The 16,989-nt window shown below is 42.3% G+C and overlaps 1 protein-coding gene across 1 annotated transcript in view; it reads left to right on the plus strand.

Annotated features, from left to right (window-relative positions):
- The first annotated feature begins 12,187 nt into the window (after nt 1-12,187).
- Nucleotides 12,188-16,989, plus strand: part of PRDM2 (PR/SET domain 2) — an 83,466-nt gene continuing 78,664 nt past the window's right edge. The window contains exons 1-2 of the mRNA XM_007463183.1: nt 12,188-12,299; nt 13,963-14,066. Coding sequence (XP_007463245.1) covers nt 14,058-14,066 — 9 coding nt within the window. The 5' untranslated portion in view covers nt 12,188-12,299; nt 13,963-14,057. The remainder of the gene's footprint in view (nt 12,300-13,962; nt 14,067-16,989) is intronic.

The following is a 16,989-nucleotide window of genomic DNA, read 5'->3' on the forward strand; positions in this document are numbered from 1 at the left end:
AACCTTCACCTGCTGGTCCCCACCGCTCCCCATCACTCCCCACCGCTCCTCATCACTCCCCATCACACCCCATCGCTCCCCATCGCTCCCCACCGCTCCCCACCGCTCCCCACCGCTCCCCATCGCTCCCCACCGCTCCCCACCGCTCCCCACCGCTCCGCACCACTCTCCGTCGCTCCCCATCGCTCACGTTCCCGCCTGAACCACTCTCCCCACCGCCCCCGTGGAAAAAATTGTCTTCCACGAAACTGGTCACTGGTGCCAAAAAGGTTGGGGACCACTGGTCTGTGGTATTGCCAGTAATCAGTAGCAAAGCAATTTAGTGTTCCAAACTTGTTTTAAAGTTTTACTTACTAAAATAACAGAAGAAGCTTTTAATCACTGATGCTGCAGATCCAACCCTGAGAATTGTGATAAGCCATCAGAATAATGGAAAGATCCATATTCCATTACTTTAGCTGTTCTGAATGTTCTCTCATACCCTCATTCATCCTGCATAGACTGCATCCCAGTGTGTTGTGGATTCTGCCTGCAGGGAACTAGGTAGACAGGGGCTCAGCTTTGTAACACATAGTTTTAGAAGGAGACAGTTAAAAAGCAGGATGACAAGCAAGATAATTTCAGATAGTGAAAAGCACTGTGAAGACAGTGAAATAAGGTAATGTGATAAAGAATGATGGGTGGAGAGGTTCTCTGGATTACATGGTCAGGGAAGGCTGTTCTGAGGAAGTGATTAATAGTAGAACAGAGACTCAAGACATAACTAAGAACAGATATATGAAGATATGGGGAAAGAAATTCTAGGCAGAGTGAACAAACAGTGAGTGCAAAGGCTCTGAGATGAGCATGAGCTTGCTGGTTCAAGGAACGGAGTGCAGGCCGGGGGCTGGAGCTTGACGAGCATCAGCGACTCTGGACAGGATGAAGTTGGTATGAGGGATGAGGGCCGGATTTATAGGGCCTTTAGGGCCATGAGAAGAAGTTTATCTTTTTTTTTGGGGGGGGGGGGACGTGGGCCTCTCACTGCTGTGGCCTCTCCCGCCGCGGAGCACAGGCTCCGGACGCGCAGGCCCAGCGGCCATGGCTCACGGGCCCAGCCGCTCCGCGGCACGTGGGATCCTCCCGGACCGGGGCACGAACTCGTGTCCCCTGCATCGGCAGGCGGACTCCCAACCGCTGCGCCACCAGGGAAGCCCAAGAAGTTTATCTTTCATTCTTCTAAATGCAATGGGAAGCCACTGGACAGAGACAGCATCTGATTTCCACTTTTTAGAATATCGTTCTTCCTGTGCTGCAGACACTGGATTGTTAGGGGCAAGAATGTAGTACTGTGTTTGTTCACTATTAACACCATATTCGAGGACAGTTTCTTTAGTTGGAAGCTTAATAGACCTGCCAGCTTTTTGAAAGAGGGTACTTTTGAAAGTGTTTTCAGAACTATTTGACTGCTGTTCTTTTGCAGAGATGGTGTATACGATTTTCTTGTTCTGTGTCCCCATCTGCTTGTTGTTAATTGCAGTCGTACTCATTCCTTAACCAAATACAATTTAATGCTATTTTAGGAAACTGAAGCTTGTTTGATTTTTTTCCTCCATTGTTTGCCCCCAGGATAGTAACTAAGAGTATTGTTTGCCAGTCTAAACAAAGAAGAATTGTTCATGGAATTTGAGTGTTTTAATACTCTGTGATTCTTGGATGTCTTTTGCTGGTGACAACAATTGCTATGGTGATTAGTATTAGTCTATTGTAGCAGGAATATGTATCTTAGTGTGAATATACAATGTTGTGTTCTTAATATTAAGGGTTGTTGAATCTGATCTCTCCTGTCACACACTGCTGTTGCTCCCCAGTGTTGGTTTTGATCAAATCGATATTTAAGAAACGAGGTGCTTTAATTAAATAGGTTAAAACTGATGTAGTAATTTATGATCAGTCTTTGGATGAAGTGTATAAAAGGAGTTACTGATATAAATTTAAGTGAAATACCAGAAAAGCTTGCTTATTCTCATATTTTAAAAAATAAAGATATTAGGGACTTCCCTGGTGGCGCAGTGGTTAAGAATCCGCCTGCCAATGCAGGGGACACGGGTTCAAGCCCTGGTCCAGGAAGATCCCACATGCCGCGGAGCCATCTAAGCCCGTGTGCCACAACTACTGAGCCTGTGCTCTAGAGCCCGCGAGCCACAACTACTGAGCCCACGTGCCATAACTACTGAAGCCCGCGCGCCTAGAGCCTGTGCTCTGCAACAAGAGAAGCCACTGTAATGAGAAGCCTGCGCACCGCAATGAAGAGTAGCCCCTGCTTGCCACAACTAGAGGAAGCCCCTGCGCAGCAACAAAGACCCAACGCAGCCAAAAATAAATGAAATAAAATAATTTAAAAAAAAAAGAGGGACTCTATTTAGCATCTTAAAAAAAATATAATAAAGACATTAGTATGTGTGGCCTGTGTAAGATGGTACATGCAGCCTTATGTAATAGCAGCCAGTGCCAGTGTTCTGATACATATTAAACACAGTGACTGTTTATTTGAGAGTGTGAAGAAAAGGGTGTAGGGAGGAAGTGGAGCGGGCTGGTTCCAGAACACACGTGCCTGGAGCAGAGCGGATGGGGTCAGAGAGGTGTTGGGTCAGACCTGTGGTCATTGTGAGGACCAGAGTGGCCTTTGCTCAGGGAGATGGGACACCTTTGGAGGCTTTTGAGCAAAGGAATGCTTGACTTGGGTTAAAGAAAAATCTTGAAAAAAATTTTTTTCTATGGCATTGGTATTTTTGTTCTTTATTTTCTCAGAGCATTAAAATCTCATTTTAGCACGATTTAAAGAGGAGGGTATAGGATTCATTTACTTATTTTACTTTAAAAATCAACTTTGAGGTATAATTTATGTGTGATGAAATAGAGTCATTCGGAGTGTTGAGTTGTGACAGATGTCTACACTCATGTAACTACCGTCACTGTCAAGATATAGGTAGGACATTTCCATCACCCTCAAAAGTTTCTTCTTGCTGTTCTGCAGTTAGTCCTCCCCCGAGCCCCTACCCCAGGCAACCACTGATCTGCTCTCTGTCTCTAGGGTTTGGTTTTTCCCATTCTAGAATTTCAGGTAAATGGAGTCATATAGTATGTGCTCCTTTGTGTTTATCTCCTTTTGGTCAGCGTATGTTTTTGAGAGTCATCCATTTGTTGTGCATATTAGTGGTTTATTCCTTTTACAGGAAATATTTTATGGGAGACCATCTGACCATCTAGATAAACCTGTTCATAATCATATTTCTAAAGATTTGGTGAAACTGTGGGATGGCTACTATCTTCCATTTTAGGTATCTCCCTTGCTTTTTTCCTAATCCTAAAAATATATATGGTGTAAAAAATCAAAAGCACTTTTGCTGTTGTAGCATATTATTAATATAGAATTATATTTTTTGTAGGTAACTATAAATACAAATTTGACACTAAAGACATTTTAAAAAAAGCCTTCCAATTAAGGTGATTCCAATCTGTTGTTATTACTTAAACCTCAACTAGTGAGTGTATAGTTTAGGAAACTAATGCATTGAATAATGATGGCCCTTAAATCTCATTTTGAATCTTTACTAGGTAAATTAGCAATTTTTATAAAATCCAGGACATTGTCTTTCCTAATGAAAATATTAGATTATTTCTGAAATTTGAAAAAAGAAATTAGCAACTTGAATAGCATTTCCTTACATAATTGTGGAAGGAACTGTGGCAGAAGTCTTACATTTTTTGTTGTTCTGATACTAATGCTTTGGTAGAGAAGGTTCGAGGGTTGTTTAGTTCTGCCTCACCTTTGGTGTCTTGTGACTCACATTCCCCTCCAGCTGTGTAAACTTGGGCAGGTCACTTGCCTTCTAGGTATTTGTTTCTCACCTGTTAGATAGGGATAATAGCGGTGCCCATTCCATACATTGTGGCCAAGAGTAAATGAGTAATAAATGTAAAGCACTAAGGCTAGTGCCCAGCATATAGGGAACACTGTAAGTCTTGTTATTATCATCTTCAGCCAGTAACCAAATCTCGATTCTGCCCTGTAAAATACCTTCTAATCACTGTTACTGCTTGAGTACAGACGGAGACATTCCGTGTTTAGTAAACCTCCTAATTGATCGTCTCACCAACAGTCTGTCTCTCCTCATGGAATTGTTCTCCACGTGCCTTGAAGCGTACTATATGTATAGAGCATAAAGCTGACCATACAGGAAGCCAGGAAAGTGGACAGTCCTGCATTGTTTGGAATGTCTTCCTGGAGGAACTGGGATGTGAACTTGACCCGGAAGGATGTAGAGGATATTGACTGGTCAGAGGAATTGAGGGTCAGAAGCACCAGTGGTCTGGGTCATTGTAGGTTGTGAGAGCCCCAGAGGAGTAAGAGGACCTAGGCTGGTGAGGGCAGGAAGAGCCAGAGGGTTGTGCCTGTAGGGGCCAGGAAGGAACTTTGAAGAGTAAAATGGGGAGTTTTCTTCCAATAGAATTTTTTTTTTTTTTTTTTTTTTAAATCTGTGGGTATAGCAAACAAACTCTCTGACTTGAAAGGCTGTAGGTCCACAGTTTGCTGCTTTGGATGAAGGTGGTTTGAGAAGTTGCAACTCAGTCTTGCCAGTAACAGACTCACTGGGAGGCAACAGAAGGCTCCTTTTCCTGCTCTGCCCCCACTCCATTCCCACCCTGCATCAGAACCTTCTGGACAAGGGGCACGGGTATGTCAGGGTGAGAAAGCTCTCAGGTACCTCATTTTCTTTGCTTCTCTTGAACTGTGAAAGTTTCTAAAACCAGTAGAGGAACTACAGGACTTTATTTAGAATGTTTTTAGAAGAGTTTTGAACCAGATGCTTTATAGGTTGACTAATAGAGAAAGCAGAGGATTTGGAGAGGTTGAATATGGAATAGACTAGAAGCCAGAAGACTTCATCACGTCTTGTCACTCCCCTGCCCCAAACCCTGCAGTGCCCCACTGCTCTCCAAAGGCCATCTGGTCTCTGTACCTTGGTCGTGAAGGTTCTGCAGTATCTGGTGGCAGCTGCCTCTGCTTTCTCCCTGGCTCACTCTTGACCTGGCCACCGTGGCCTCTTTTTGTTTCTGGACTTGCCAAGCCCTTTGGTCTCCTCAGGATGTTTCTTTGGAATGCTCAGGCCTTCACACATGGCTCATTCTCATCTTTCAAGTGCAAGTCTCTGTGTCATTCTCTGGGATGCACTTGCTCCACCCCCAGCTACCCTAACTAAAGCAGAGTCCCCTCCTTAGCTCTGTTTATCACACCCTTTCTTTCAGTGGTCCCCATGGGAACACCCCGCCGGTCTCCCACGTTAGGCTGTGGGCCGCAGGTGGGCAGGACCCCATGTCCTCCTTGTTGCTTTCCTAGGTTCCTAGGGTAGTGCTGTGGTGGCACGTGGGACAGAGATTGGACATTTGTTGGATGGGTGGGGATTGCTGTGCTATTTCAGCTTTAAAGGATGGTGGCGGTGGGTGCTGGAGGGAGGGGATCAGATACAGCAGATTTTGAAGCCTCACCAGCAGCGTTTGACTGTTGACATCTCTCCCTTGCTTGAACCTTTTCCTGGCCTTTCTGGTACCTCACTGCCTCTGGGCTGTCTTCTTCTAGGCCTCCTGTGCTGCTTTCACTCTGAGATAGTGGTGTCCTGAGGGCTCGCCCTCACTCTTCTCTTGGTCTCTGCTCTCCAATCTCATCCACTTCCCTGGACTCCATTACCAGTCGAGCCGTATCCACTTACAGCCGTCTCTGCACCTGGACCTCTTGGCATTGACTGCCAGACACTTGTTTATTTGACTGTTCACTGCAACCACTGCTCTGAGCTACGCATCCTGTGCCGGGCTCTGGGGGCAGGGCGAGTGAAACAGACCTGCCCTGTGTGTCTGGGACCTCGGCTTTGCCTCTGGTGGAGAGGCCATCAAACAGGCCAACCTGTCAGTGCGTCAGGGTGCAGTGTGCAGAGAGAGGCAAGAGCGTGGGAAGCTGGCCTGATGGGGACCCTTGCCCGGTAGGACAGTGGAGACAGGCTTCCTCTGGGTAGGTCAGGGGCCTGGAGCACCGACACACACTGGCTCCCTTAGGAGTCCTCAGGCCTTGATGGGGTCGCAGTCCCACCATCTGGGGCTTAAAGCAAAGGGTAGGAGCTCTGTTCTCCTTGTCCATCCTTGCAGGAGCCCTAACGGGCATCAACGTTAAGTTGTTGCCTTTAATATTTTGAAGCCACTTAACTCTGTTTGTTCTAGAGTCTGTTTTACTTGTTCTCCTTCGGTGATTAGCAATGAAACCTTAAAAAAGCCAAACCAACCCTTGTGCCTGTAGGGGAGCACCCCCTCTAGTTGCGCTCAGGAAGCTTGGCATGGGGGGAGGCGGGGGGGGCACAAATATGTGGGTCCAGCCTCTTCCCTCGCATCACCACACTCTCCTGTTCTCTGCCTCTCGGTCCTGAGATGGGAGGTACCGGAAGGTCGGGGTGGTCTTGCTCAGTCCAGCCATTCTCAAGCCTTTTGTTTACGTGGATTATGTATTTGGATATTTACCATGAAATTGAAACAAATTTTAAAACTTTGGGGGGGGGAAATAATTATAGATACACAGGAAATTGCAAAAGTAGTAGAGTCCTGTATGGTCCTCTGCACTCACCTTCCCCGACGGTAACGTCTTAACTCTAGTACAATATCAATACCACGGAATCAACTTGGTACAGTGATGTTAGTCAGACTACAGGCCTTATTCATGACTCAGAAAATTTAAAACACAAGATTAAACAATCACACATTCCATTAGCCAGTGGAATGATGACATCAGCACATGTCAGAGCCTCCAGAAAACTCCCCTGTCCACATCGGAGTGTGAAAAAGGCAGATAACATATTATTATTATTATAAAAATGGCTCTGACCTTGTGGACCCTTGAAAGGGACTTCCCAGGCACCACCGGATTATAGTGCGAGACCCCACTGGTTTAGTAGTTAAAATGTGGACTCCTGTCTGGAATTTACCTCGGCTCCACTACTTTATGTAATTTGGGAAAGTTACTTGACAGGGCTACTCTAAGGCTTGGTATTGGGGATTCCTGCTCCTGAAGCGTGACGGTCTGGGTTTGAATCCTACCTCTGCCACTTACTAGCTGTGAGTATAGGCAGGTTTCAGTTTCATCTGTAAAATGGGGTTATAAAAGAACCCACAACCAGCATGATAGTGTAAAGATTAAGTGAGGTGCTGTAGAAAGAGCTTGGAATAGTGTCTGATTAGTATCCTGAATACTCCGTCAGCGTTAGCTCTGATGATGGTGAGGATTCGGTGAGGTGATGTGCAGAAAGTGCTGGTTAGCACAGAGCTTGGCCCAGAGGAAGGAGTGAGAGTCATGTTCCCTGAGCTCCCCATTATCCAGCATGGGAAGGTCATCCTCGGCCAGAGGAAGAGTATTGCAGGAAGGCGTAGAAGGACCTTTAAGAGGCTCCACAGCAAGGTCAAAACTGGAGATTCCAAATACCTGTAAGGTTTCTTGTGTTAGGAAGCAGAATAAGAGTTCCTCTGCCGGTGAGCCTCTTGAGAAGGGGCCCTGGGTCAGCTGTATTAACTGTAGTATCTTCACCACCAGCACATGCCAGCCCGGAGCAGGCACTTGGGAAGTGTTTGTTAGTGATTGAATGATGGACAACTTGTGGCCGTTAGTTGTGGGAGAGAGGGGATATTGACTTTCTTTAACTTTGAGGTAGGAAGTTGGAGACATGGAACTAAGGAGGTCAATTAACAGTTAATAACTAACTTACTAACTTAAACTTACTATGTTAAATTTAATATGTTAAATTTAATACATACCAATCCAGATCAGTTCACTGATACTTGTTTCATTAAGTAGGGAATTAAAGAGTTCTTCCGTTTTCTATTACATAACAGGAAAGTAGAGAAGTCCTCGTAGCTTCCCCCGTGCTTATCACAGTGGTCAGTGTCAGAAACCCTTGAAATGGGAATGTGCCTTTATTCTGGGACAGCAGGAAACAGCTTCAGAAACCTTAGCAACAGCAGGGGAAATGGTGCACAGGACTCCAGCCTCCAGACCACTCCAGTGCCTGTGACCACAGGTAACTGGGCAGGCATGGCAGTGGGGCCTGAAACCCCATTCCTCCAGCTGTTGAGGGGCCCACAAATTCTACACCTCCACACACACACACACACACACACACACACACACACACACACCACTGGCTGCTCTTCTCTTCCCCGCGCTGCTGTGGGCACATTGGTCTCTTTGCCTGTCTGTTCTCTGAACACACCACACTTATTCCCAACTCAGCAAGGTCCTTTCCTGACCTCTTTATCCTGCATATTGTCACAAGATTCCATTCCTACTTCTAGAGAGGTCTTCCTTAAGCCCTCTGTCTAAAATAGCACCCTGCCCTTTCTCCCATCACTGTGTCCCCTTCTTGTGCTTGATTTCTCTTCAGAGCATCAATAAGTACCAAGCACTGTCTGTCTTCTTCACTAGAGTAATAACATTGTTAAGGCATATGTGATGCTTAAAACGTTGCCTGGCCCACAGAAGGGACTCAGAAATCTTTTAACTAGACGTTACAGTTTCTTTTAGACAAAATCAACCTAAGAAGTATTCCCAGGATTGTGATTCTTTAGTGTAAGCACCAAGATGACCTTGTTTAGAGTATGGTATTACATCTAATACTATCTGTCTATCTATCTATCTATCTATCTATCTATCTATCTGTCTAATACTATATATATATATAGTATTAGATGTATATATATATATATATATATATATATAAGAGATTGTGTGTGTGTGTGTGTGTGTGTGTGTGTATGTATATGAAAGAGATCCCAGTTTATGAGTGTGTTGGGAAGAGAAATTTTCTTTTAAATGTTCTTTTGTTCCAAAGGTTTACTTGTAAACTGGTTGCTTGGAATTGAGAGCATATCACATTTTCTAAAAAAGGATCCTTACATTGACCCAGAAATACCTACCTCAAATTCAAGAAATTCAGGCACTCATAGAGAAAATGCTTTCAGATAGATGACTCTGCTATTTAATTTTTTCCTAGCCTTCTTTTTTCTAAAAAAGGTTTAAGTTAACTTGCAAGAATCATTTATTCATTGAAGTACTTAAGTGACAACAAACATTTCAAGTCTGTTGCTGAGCACTGGGAATGCAACATGGAGTAAGGTGGACACAATCTGTCTTCCCTGCAGTCTGACGGGGGAGGTGCATTAAACACATAATTATACAAATAATTATTTTAAATTGTGGTAAGAGCTATGAAGGAAAAATAGGGAAGTGGGGGGAGAGGGTGGTTCTGTTTGGGCAAGCCGTCCTACCGTCTTCTACTTCTGATTTCCTAAAGATGTTCCATGCAGTTTGCAGCCACAGCCACTGCAGTGGAGATTGCAACAGGTGGAGCGGTGAGAGGAAGGCCCTGGAGTTGGCCAGTGTCTGGACCGAGGTCCTCAGATTTTAGTTGAGTCCCTTTGTAGTGTCAAGGGTACGGGAATAAACAGGAAAAAAAGCTTTTCTCTACTAACTAAAGGAACCCAAATTAAAAATAATGGTTTTGCTGAAAGCAAGGAAATACGTGTATGGGAACTTTCCTTATTTCTTTTTCCTGTGGCACCTCTGCTGAGGTCCTTTATATTCACAGGTGTCTCAGAAATTTTAATATCCATGATCTTCACCTTATCCTCAAGTTACATGGTCATCCTGTGGGAATGACCAGTCCTGCCTTAGGTGCCATCTCCTGTTGACATTTCTGGGGAAGTTTGGAGGTTTTAGGGCAGAGGTTCTCAGATTATATTCCAGCAGAATCTTTTCTTTTTTGAAATCTTTGCCTTATTGAGGTATAATTGACAAATAAAATTGTAAGATGTCTAAAGTGTGTGTACGTCGTGGTGGTTTGATATACCTATACATTGTGAAAGAATTCCTACCATCTAGTTAATTCACATACCCATCACCTTGCATATTTATCTTTTTCTTTTATTTTTTTTGGTGAGAACATTTAAGTTCTACCGTCTTAGCAAGTTTCAGTTCTATAATACATGCTGTCAACCATAGTCAGCATGTTTTATATTAGGGCCTCATAACCCAATCCAGCAGAATTTTAACATACCCGAATACTACAGTAGTTAGTATGGGCTCTAACTACTAACTCGGGCTCTGGGCTCTGGGGATAGACAGACGGAGTCTCAAATCCTGTCCTTGAGCAGCCTGGACCACTTCCCTAAGCCTCAGTTTCCTCATCTGTGCGTGTGGTGAGGGAGAGGGGAGCTGGGAGGGGGCACTGACAGTTCCTGCTTCTTGGGCTCTTTGGAGTAAGCTTGCACACAAGATGGTTAGCACAGTGCCTTGCACTGAGGCCTGAGGAAGTTCCCGGTACACATTAAGTCATTAATATTATTGTAATACTGCCTGGAAGTATCAGTTTGAGTTGGCTGACGCACTGTCTTTTCAGAGCTTCTGGGGAGGTTAAAATCTTTACAACCTTTAAAATCTTCGCCTGGGTCCCATCTGAGAAAGGGGAAGAAAATTCCCACTGACTGTGCTAACTGGCCATGTGCTAATAGGACTCATCACTGCGGCTAGTACTTGTTAATATTGTGTAATTTATCCAAGTTAAAAATAATTATTATGTAGCCTAGGATAGCAGCTACCAACTTAATACCTTTTCCCTCTTTGGAAAAATTTATTCACGTTTCCAAAATTCCAGTTTATACGTGAAAAATTTTAAAATGAGGGCACTGTATTTAGAAGTGAGAAGTTTGTGTGCTAAATTTATTCACACTTTAGCTAATGAAAAATACCGTAAGACCATTTTCTGGGCCAGTTTTGATATTCCCACGTCTGGGAAGGCATTGAACTTGTGCTTGGTGATACTGTCAGGACCAAGGCATAAATCAAGCAGGATGGATGTATTTGTGCTTCTGGAGAGTATGCACCATCACCTTTGCCCTGTCCAGGGAATGAACCCTGGTCCCTCGATGCCCACTTTTGCACATTTCAACTCAAAATAGCACAGTAGTAGACCTTCATAATGACATGCTTGTTGCCACGGGATTTATTTCTCTCGAAGCAGCCTATTGATATGTTTTTTTAAAAACAGAAATGCTAGGAGTACAGAAATTTGGATGATATTCTTTTCCTGGCACAAAACATTCTTAAAAACTACAAGATCTTCATTGTTCTGGGAAAATTAATCTTTTTAGCTTGGAGTTTGCTTTTTGCCTATGTTGGTTTCTTTGAAAGTCCTTGAGAAATGTTTCCCTTTGCAGTGAAATAAAAAACATTCAGACTACAAAACCCATCCTTCTTGGTGGGGTCACGATCTGCACATCAGTTCTTCAGGGTATATGTGGTGCCAGTTAATAGCCACTTGATTTTCCTTTAATTTGAAAGTTATTTTTAGACTAACAGTCATGTTCTATGAGTTGGCTCCAATCTCCCCTTTCCGTTACCTTACATACATATATCTAATAGTAATCTTATTTCTTAAGAATTTTGGCATATACTTAGTAATTTCTAAATTCTCCCTTTCTTAGAGACTTTGTGGTATTGTGGGGACTTTGCTATTTAGTTACCTGGTATACAGTCGTGTAGTACTGTTTCCTGGAAAGGTCTCACTTCCATGGAGGGCCTAGAATAAATTGTAGTGTTCTTGCTGGGAATCCTCAAGCCCGTCAAGGGGTTGTTGCTGGAGGGATGAAAGCATGGATGGGATGGGGGTCCGATTGGCTGGCATGGCCTTTACAGCATGTGCCAACAGTGTTCATTTAAGTAGGGAAGTGCTGGTTTTAATTTTTTTAATGTCCTTAAATGCTGATGGTAGCCTATGACTTAAAAGTAAGCTTGAGCTGTATTTTGCTGCCAGATTCTGTGGGAGTTTAAAACAATATGGTGCCAGAGGTTTACATGTTTTTAAAATGGCCACAGGTGGCTGGAACAAAATAGATTAACACAGACATGCTTGAAGGTTACAGTGGTTTCCTTTGGAGACTCACAGACAACCATCAAAGCCACTTCTCAAACGCTTGACATCATCATCTTAGTCTGGCTTGCCAGCTTCGGGTTTCAGTTACATTTTTGCTTATTTGCTTATTGGGCCAGAAAAAAATCAAAACGGAGCTGGGTTTTCTTCCTTTTGCTATTATCCTTCTGCTTCTTAACTTGCAGAACGCTGAGCCTGTGGCAGCCGCCGAGACCCTGGCCGGGGTACCTGAGCATGTGCTTCGAGGCCTTCCAGAGGAAGTGAGGCTTTCCCCATCCGCTGTTGACAAGACTCGGGTTGGTGAGCACCGGGGTCAGAGAAAGAGAGGGAAGGGAGGGCAGGCTGTGGCGAGGCTTGCCCTGGGGCTTCTCAGGTAGGGAGCTCACTCTAAAAGCAACACATCTGTACTCTGACTCAGAAGACTGTGTTTTCCAGTTAAGAATCCAGGATGGACATAGATTATAAAATTAAACCGGACGCACACCTTCACCCATCCGCCATCCTTGGTGATTCAGCCTGAGCAGGCCCCTTCCTCCGTGTCTCCCCGGGGCTCTTCATCCCATAGGATGTATTGCTTCCTCCTCTGATTTCACTGTGATTTGAGTGTGATTATGCTATTATATTTATTTCATTATTTTGTATTTGTTTTCACATCTGTCCCTTTCACTGATTGTGAGTGCCTTCATTTCTTATTTAGCTTATGTCTCCAGTACCTGACGCTCAGTAGATATTTTAGTGAATGATGGCATGAGTGTATTCCAGTGCTTCTGGCTGGAATTTCTTGTTGAATACAGCCAAGCTTTTTTGTATTTAGTCTTGTTTTTGTGTCCTAATCTTTAGGCAGAAGGCTAAGGAGATAAGTTATAAAAATTAGTCAAAGTACAGTCTTGGAATATATCATGTTTCTGTCCTGTTTTCTGTTTTTAAAAATGTACTTCTGATATTCCAGTTTATGTGTATATGTGTGTGAATAAATTTTTAATAAATGCTCTTCCTAATTCTCATTGAAAAGTATTCAGTGAGTAATCTGAGCATTTATATTGTATTATTCATGAAAGTAGTTGATTTTATATCTCCACTAATTAATTATTAGCTGGGGTAACAAACGGGATTCATAGCAGACTTATAGGCAGTGGAATGAGTTCGTCGTAGCTGGGCAGGACTGGCTGAGACCACAGCCTCCGTCTGTAGGTGAGGTACCTGAGGCCAGAAGGTGACGGAACCTGTTCACAGTAAGAGTCACCCTGGCACTGGTTCCCTTGACTCCAGGGCATCTCCTGCCATTTTACCCACTGCTTCTGCATCTTGTTTGTTTGCCTTATGGTCAGTGTGGAGAAGATAGAAGTACCCCTGAGAATACCACAAAGCAGCATAAATCTGAGTTGCTTGAAACCCTGAAAAGTGAGTTGTTCAAGTTTTCAGGAAACAGAGAGAGGAGAGCGTTTTCCACTTGGAGCAAACAAACTTCAAAAATATTTATTCGAAACTGTGTTTCTAACCCTTTCTAAAAGCAACTTACGTTCATTGGGGACAACTTGAAATCTGCAGAAAAGCAGAAAGAAGAACTTAAAATTTATTTGTAGTTTTACTACATTCCAATATTTTTTTCTCTTTTAATTGTTGTGATTTTGCTCTTCTCCAAGTGTTTGTGATTATGCTGTCTGGGTAGTTTTACATGTAAAAATTAAAAACAAGCAAATATAAAATAATCTCTCCTGCTTATAAAACAGTATAGGTTCTTTGCAGGCTATTAGGAAAATACGTAAGAACATAAAGAAGAAAAATAAATATCCCCATTGAATACTTGATTTAATTTGATCTTGTGTGATCTCGATTAATTTAACATTGTCTTGCTTTTAGGCTGTCTAGCCTGTTAAGTATTTTGTGAAACCGAATTGCTTTTAATGCTTCAGTCTTTAAAATAACCACAATACGTTATGAAAATATTGGTTTTATTTTCTAGGTGTCTGGGCCACTAAGCCAATTTTAAAAGGCAAAAAGTTTGGGCCATTTGTTGGTGATAAGAAAAAAAGATCTCAGGTTAAGAATAATGTATACATGTGGGAGGTAAGAAATAATTCTGGTCCTTTGTTTTTCAGAGTTCTGTACATTTTTTAAGATACCATTCTATTCTCTTAGGATTTGACATTCTGAAATTAAAATAATCATCTTAATATGTTCTTTAAAATCAAGAATATTTTTATTAGAGAGAAAATGTGTTTCCTTAGATACAGACTGATTTTACGTTTGTATTTTGAAAGTGCTTGGCTGTCCTCAACAATAAATGTCAGATCGACTCTTTATTTGCCTTGTTCAGGACTTTGCAGCCAGGACTTTGGTCTGCCACTTTACAAGCTTGCAGACAGATACCATAAAAGACACTCCAAGGTGGCCGCAAATACAGCGTTGTTAGGGTCTTCTCCGTATTTTAGAAACTAATCTCTGTGTTGCTGGAACATTCAGAGTTGGACATATTTAGCACACGGTGTATTTATATAGTGGTTTGGACTTTTAGAAAGGCTTTCATTCTGTTCATTTCACGTTCTCACAACAGTCCTAGAAGAGAGGGAGTGTTCGCACACCCCGTACTCAGGGAAGCCATCCAGAACAGAGGGAGCAACTCCTCCTTGTGGGGCCCACGTGTTGAGAGTGTTGTCAGTGCAGAGCCAGAACCCACGTCTCCTGCCTGGCAGTGCGGCAGTTAAAAATGTTTCATTGGCTTGCCTGGGTTCACATCCCGCCTTTGTAACTTTGGGCAGGGCACTTAACCTCTGGGCCCCAAAACCCTCAATTTACAAGTGGGGAGAATAAAAATAATCCCATTAAGAAAGCTGTAAAGATAAAATATCTTGTTATTGTTTCCTGGAGAGTTGCATGTGAATTCAGCATTTCTGTTGAATTTAATTCAGATCAGGTACCCACGGGAAGCTCCTCATGTTCTTGTAGAACTCAGTGTGTGACTCCTTTTTAAAGCAAGTGAAATTTTTTGATGGTGAGGAAAAGCATTTCTTTCAGATTGCCTTAGATTGAATCACATCTGTTTCGTATGTAAACATATAAAAGTCTAAAAATAAAATACGCCTAGGAAATGTCTGGACACTTTCCATCAAGAAGTTCTGTGGCATTTGTCCGTTGGAGGTATATTGCTATTTTTCTCAGTGCTATGAACAGTGTTTCTTGCCTTGAAAATTCTGACGGTTTCTCTAAGTAATTTTGAGAGTTTCTTTGAATCCCTTATAATAAATCTAGTGACAGTTAACCCAAGGGGACTTAGGAAGTGACCAAGGGAGGGATTACTTGGTGTTATTTCACAACTTTTGAGTGAAAAGAGTGCTGTATTTGTAGAAAAACTGCCCAGCCAAAAAAAAAATTACTCAAGATAATGCCTGAACGCTTAAAATCGTCTTGACCACAAAATTATGTTCCAAAATAAACAGCATTTTTAATTTTAGAAGTTTCCCAAGTGAAACCAACAAATATGCTCTACCAGGTTAGCGGTAATCCTAGTTAGGATATGTCAGGGAACCAGGAAATGCTTACTCTAGTTCTGTGTGTATCTAAGGTTGAACAAATGTCATTAATAGTAAGTTTATGGTACTTGTTTTACTTGACATAACAATTTGATATTGTTGGGCGTATTGTATAAATTATTAACAGTGCCTTTTGTAAATTAAGCTTCATTTGTATTGAAATTCATACAGAGTATGAATTCATAGTAGCTTGGTGAAAATTATAATTTGGAGCCATGATGTATTAGAGATTCGATTTTTCCTATAAACTTGTTAGCATCCCGCTGTTAATTTAAGGTGTTTCTACTTATGTACTGCCACAGTATGGGAATCCTTATGACATTGCCAGTTCTTGTTAGTCAGGTTTAAACATTTAGTTCTTGTCAAGGCTGGCTTTTCCTCCCTGCAGTTAAGAAAAAATCTGGCTGTCATTCAGATAGTTTCAACTCTGAGGTATATATTCCATGCAGAAACCTTTAAGCCTTTTGCTGTGTTAAAATAAAAGTAGATATATATGACATACACATGTGGAGGTATGTATTTGGCAAAGTATAGGAAGTGTAAATTATAATGTACATATTTCTTATAAAGAAGAAAATAAAAATCCAGGTAAAATTTAGTGTTTCCCCATTAACTAATTCCAACCTTGGTCTTATCTTCAGAGTTGCAACAGGACGCCCCCAATTAATGTAACAGAAACTGCTTATCATTAAAATCTCATCTTGGCATTTGTTCTTCCCATTAAAGCCCCTTAAGGCCAGTTTATCTTTTAGCAGCCTGGTCTTTTGCCTCAGCTAAAACTCCATTTTAAAGCTAATCTGAGGGAAAGCGTTAAATTGCTTTTCTTGAGCCCTTTATTATCTAACGCAGTCTCAAGTCCTCTAAGTTTTCACTGAAAGCGTTCTATTAAATCAGAAATAACGAGAGAAACAGTAGAGTATCCTCAGGGTGAAGGCACAAAACAGTTAGGTTCTGGAAAGAGGAGAGCACTCTTTGGTCAGTTCCTGGTGGGGAATTGCTGGCAGGCTAAAGGCTGGACTTCATGTAATCCTTCTCTCAACTACCCCCCTCCCCCCGAAAAAACCAAAAAAAAACAAAAACGCGCACACACACAGTGAGCAATGTGCAGTATTCTTAAGCCACTTCTGGTAAAAGCCTTTCACATTCACTTCCATGGGGCTAAAATTGCTTCTGATGAACAGAACTTTTGAATTGTTTGCATGTTTTAATAAGTCCTTTTTTAAAAAAATTACTCTTTATTTTTTAGAGAGTTTAAGGTTCATAGGAAAATTGAGCAGAAGGTACAAAGAGTTTTGAAATCTCCCCCATGAGCCCTACACACACAACTTCCTCACTATCCACATTTCTACCAGAGTGGGACATTTGTTACAATTGACACACCATTATCACCCAGAGTCCATGGTTTATATTATGGTCCACTTTTTTTTTTTTTTTTTTTTTTGTAATGAGACTCTTTTCCT

This window comes from Lipotes vexillifer, unplaced genomic scaffold (assembly GCF_000442215.2).
Source record: "Lipotes vexillifer unplaced genomic scaffold, Lipotes_vexillifer_v1.1 scaffold109, whole genome shotgun sequence".
In the NCBI taxonomy this organism is placed as follows: Eukaryota; Metazoa; Chordata; class Mammalia; order Artiodactyla; family Lipotidae; genus Lipotes; species Lipotes vexillifer.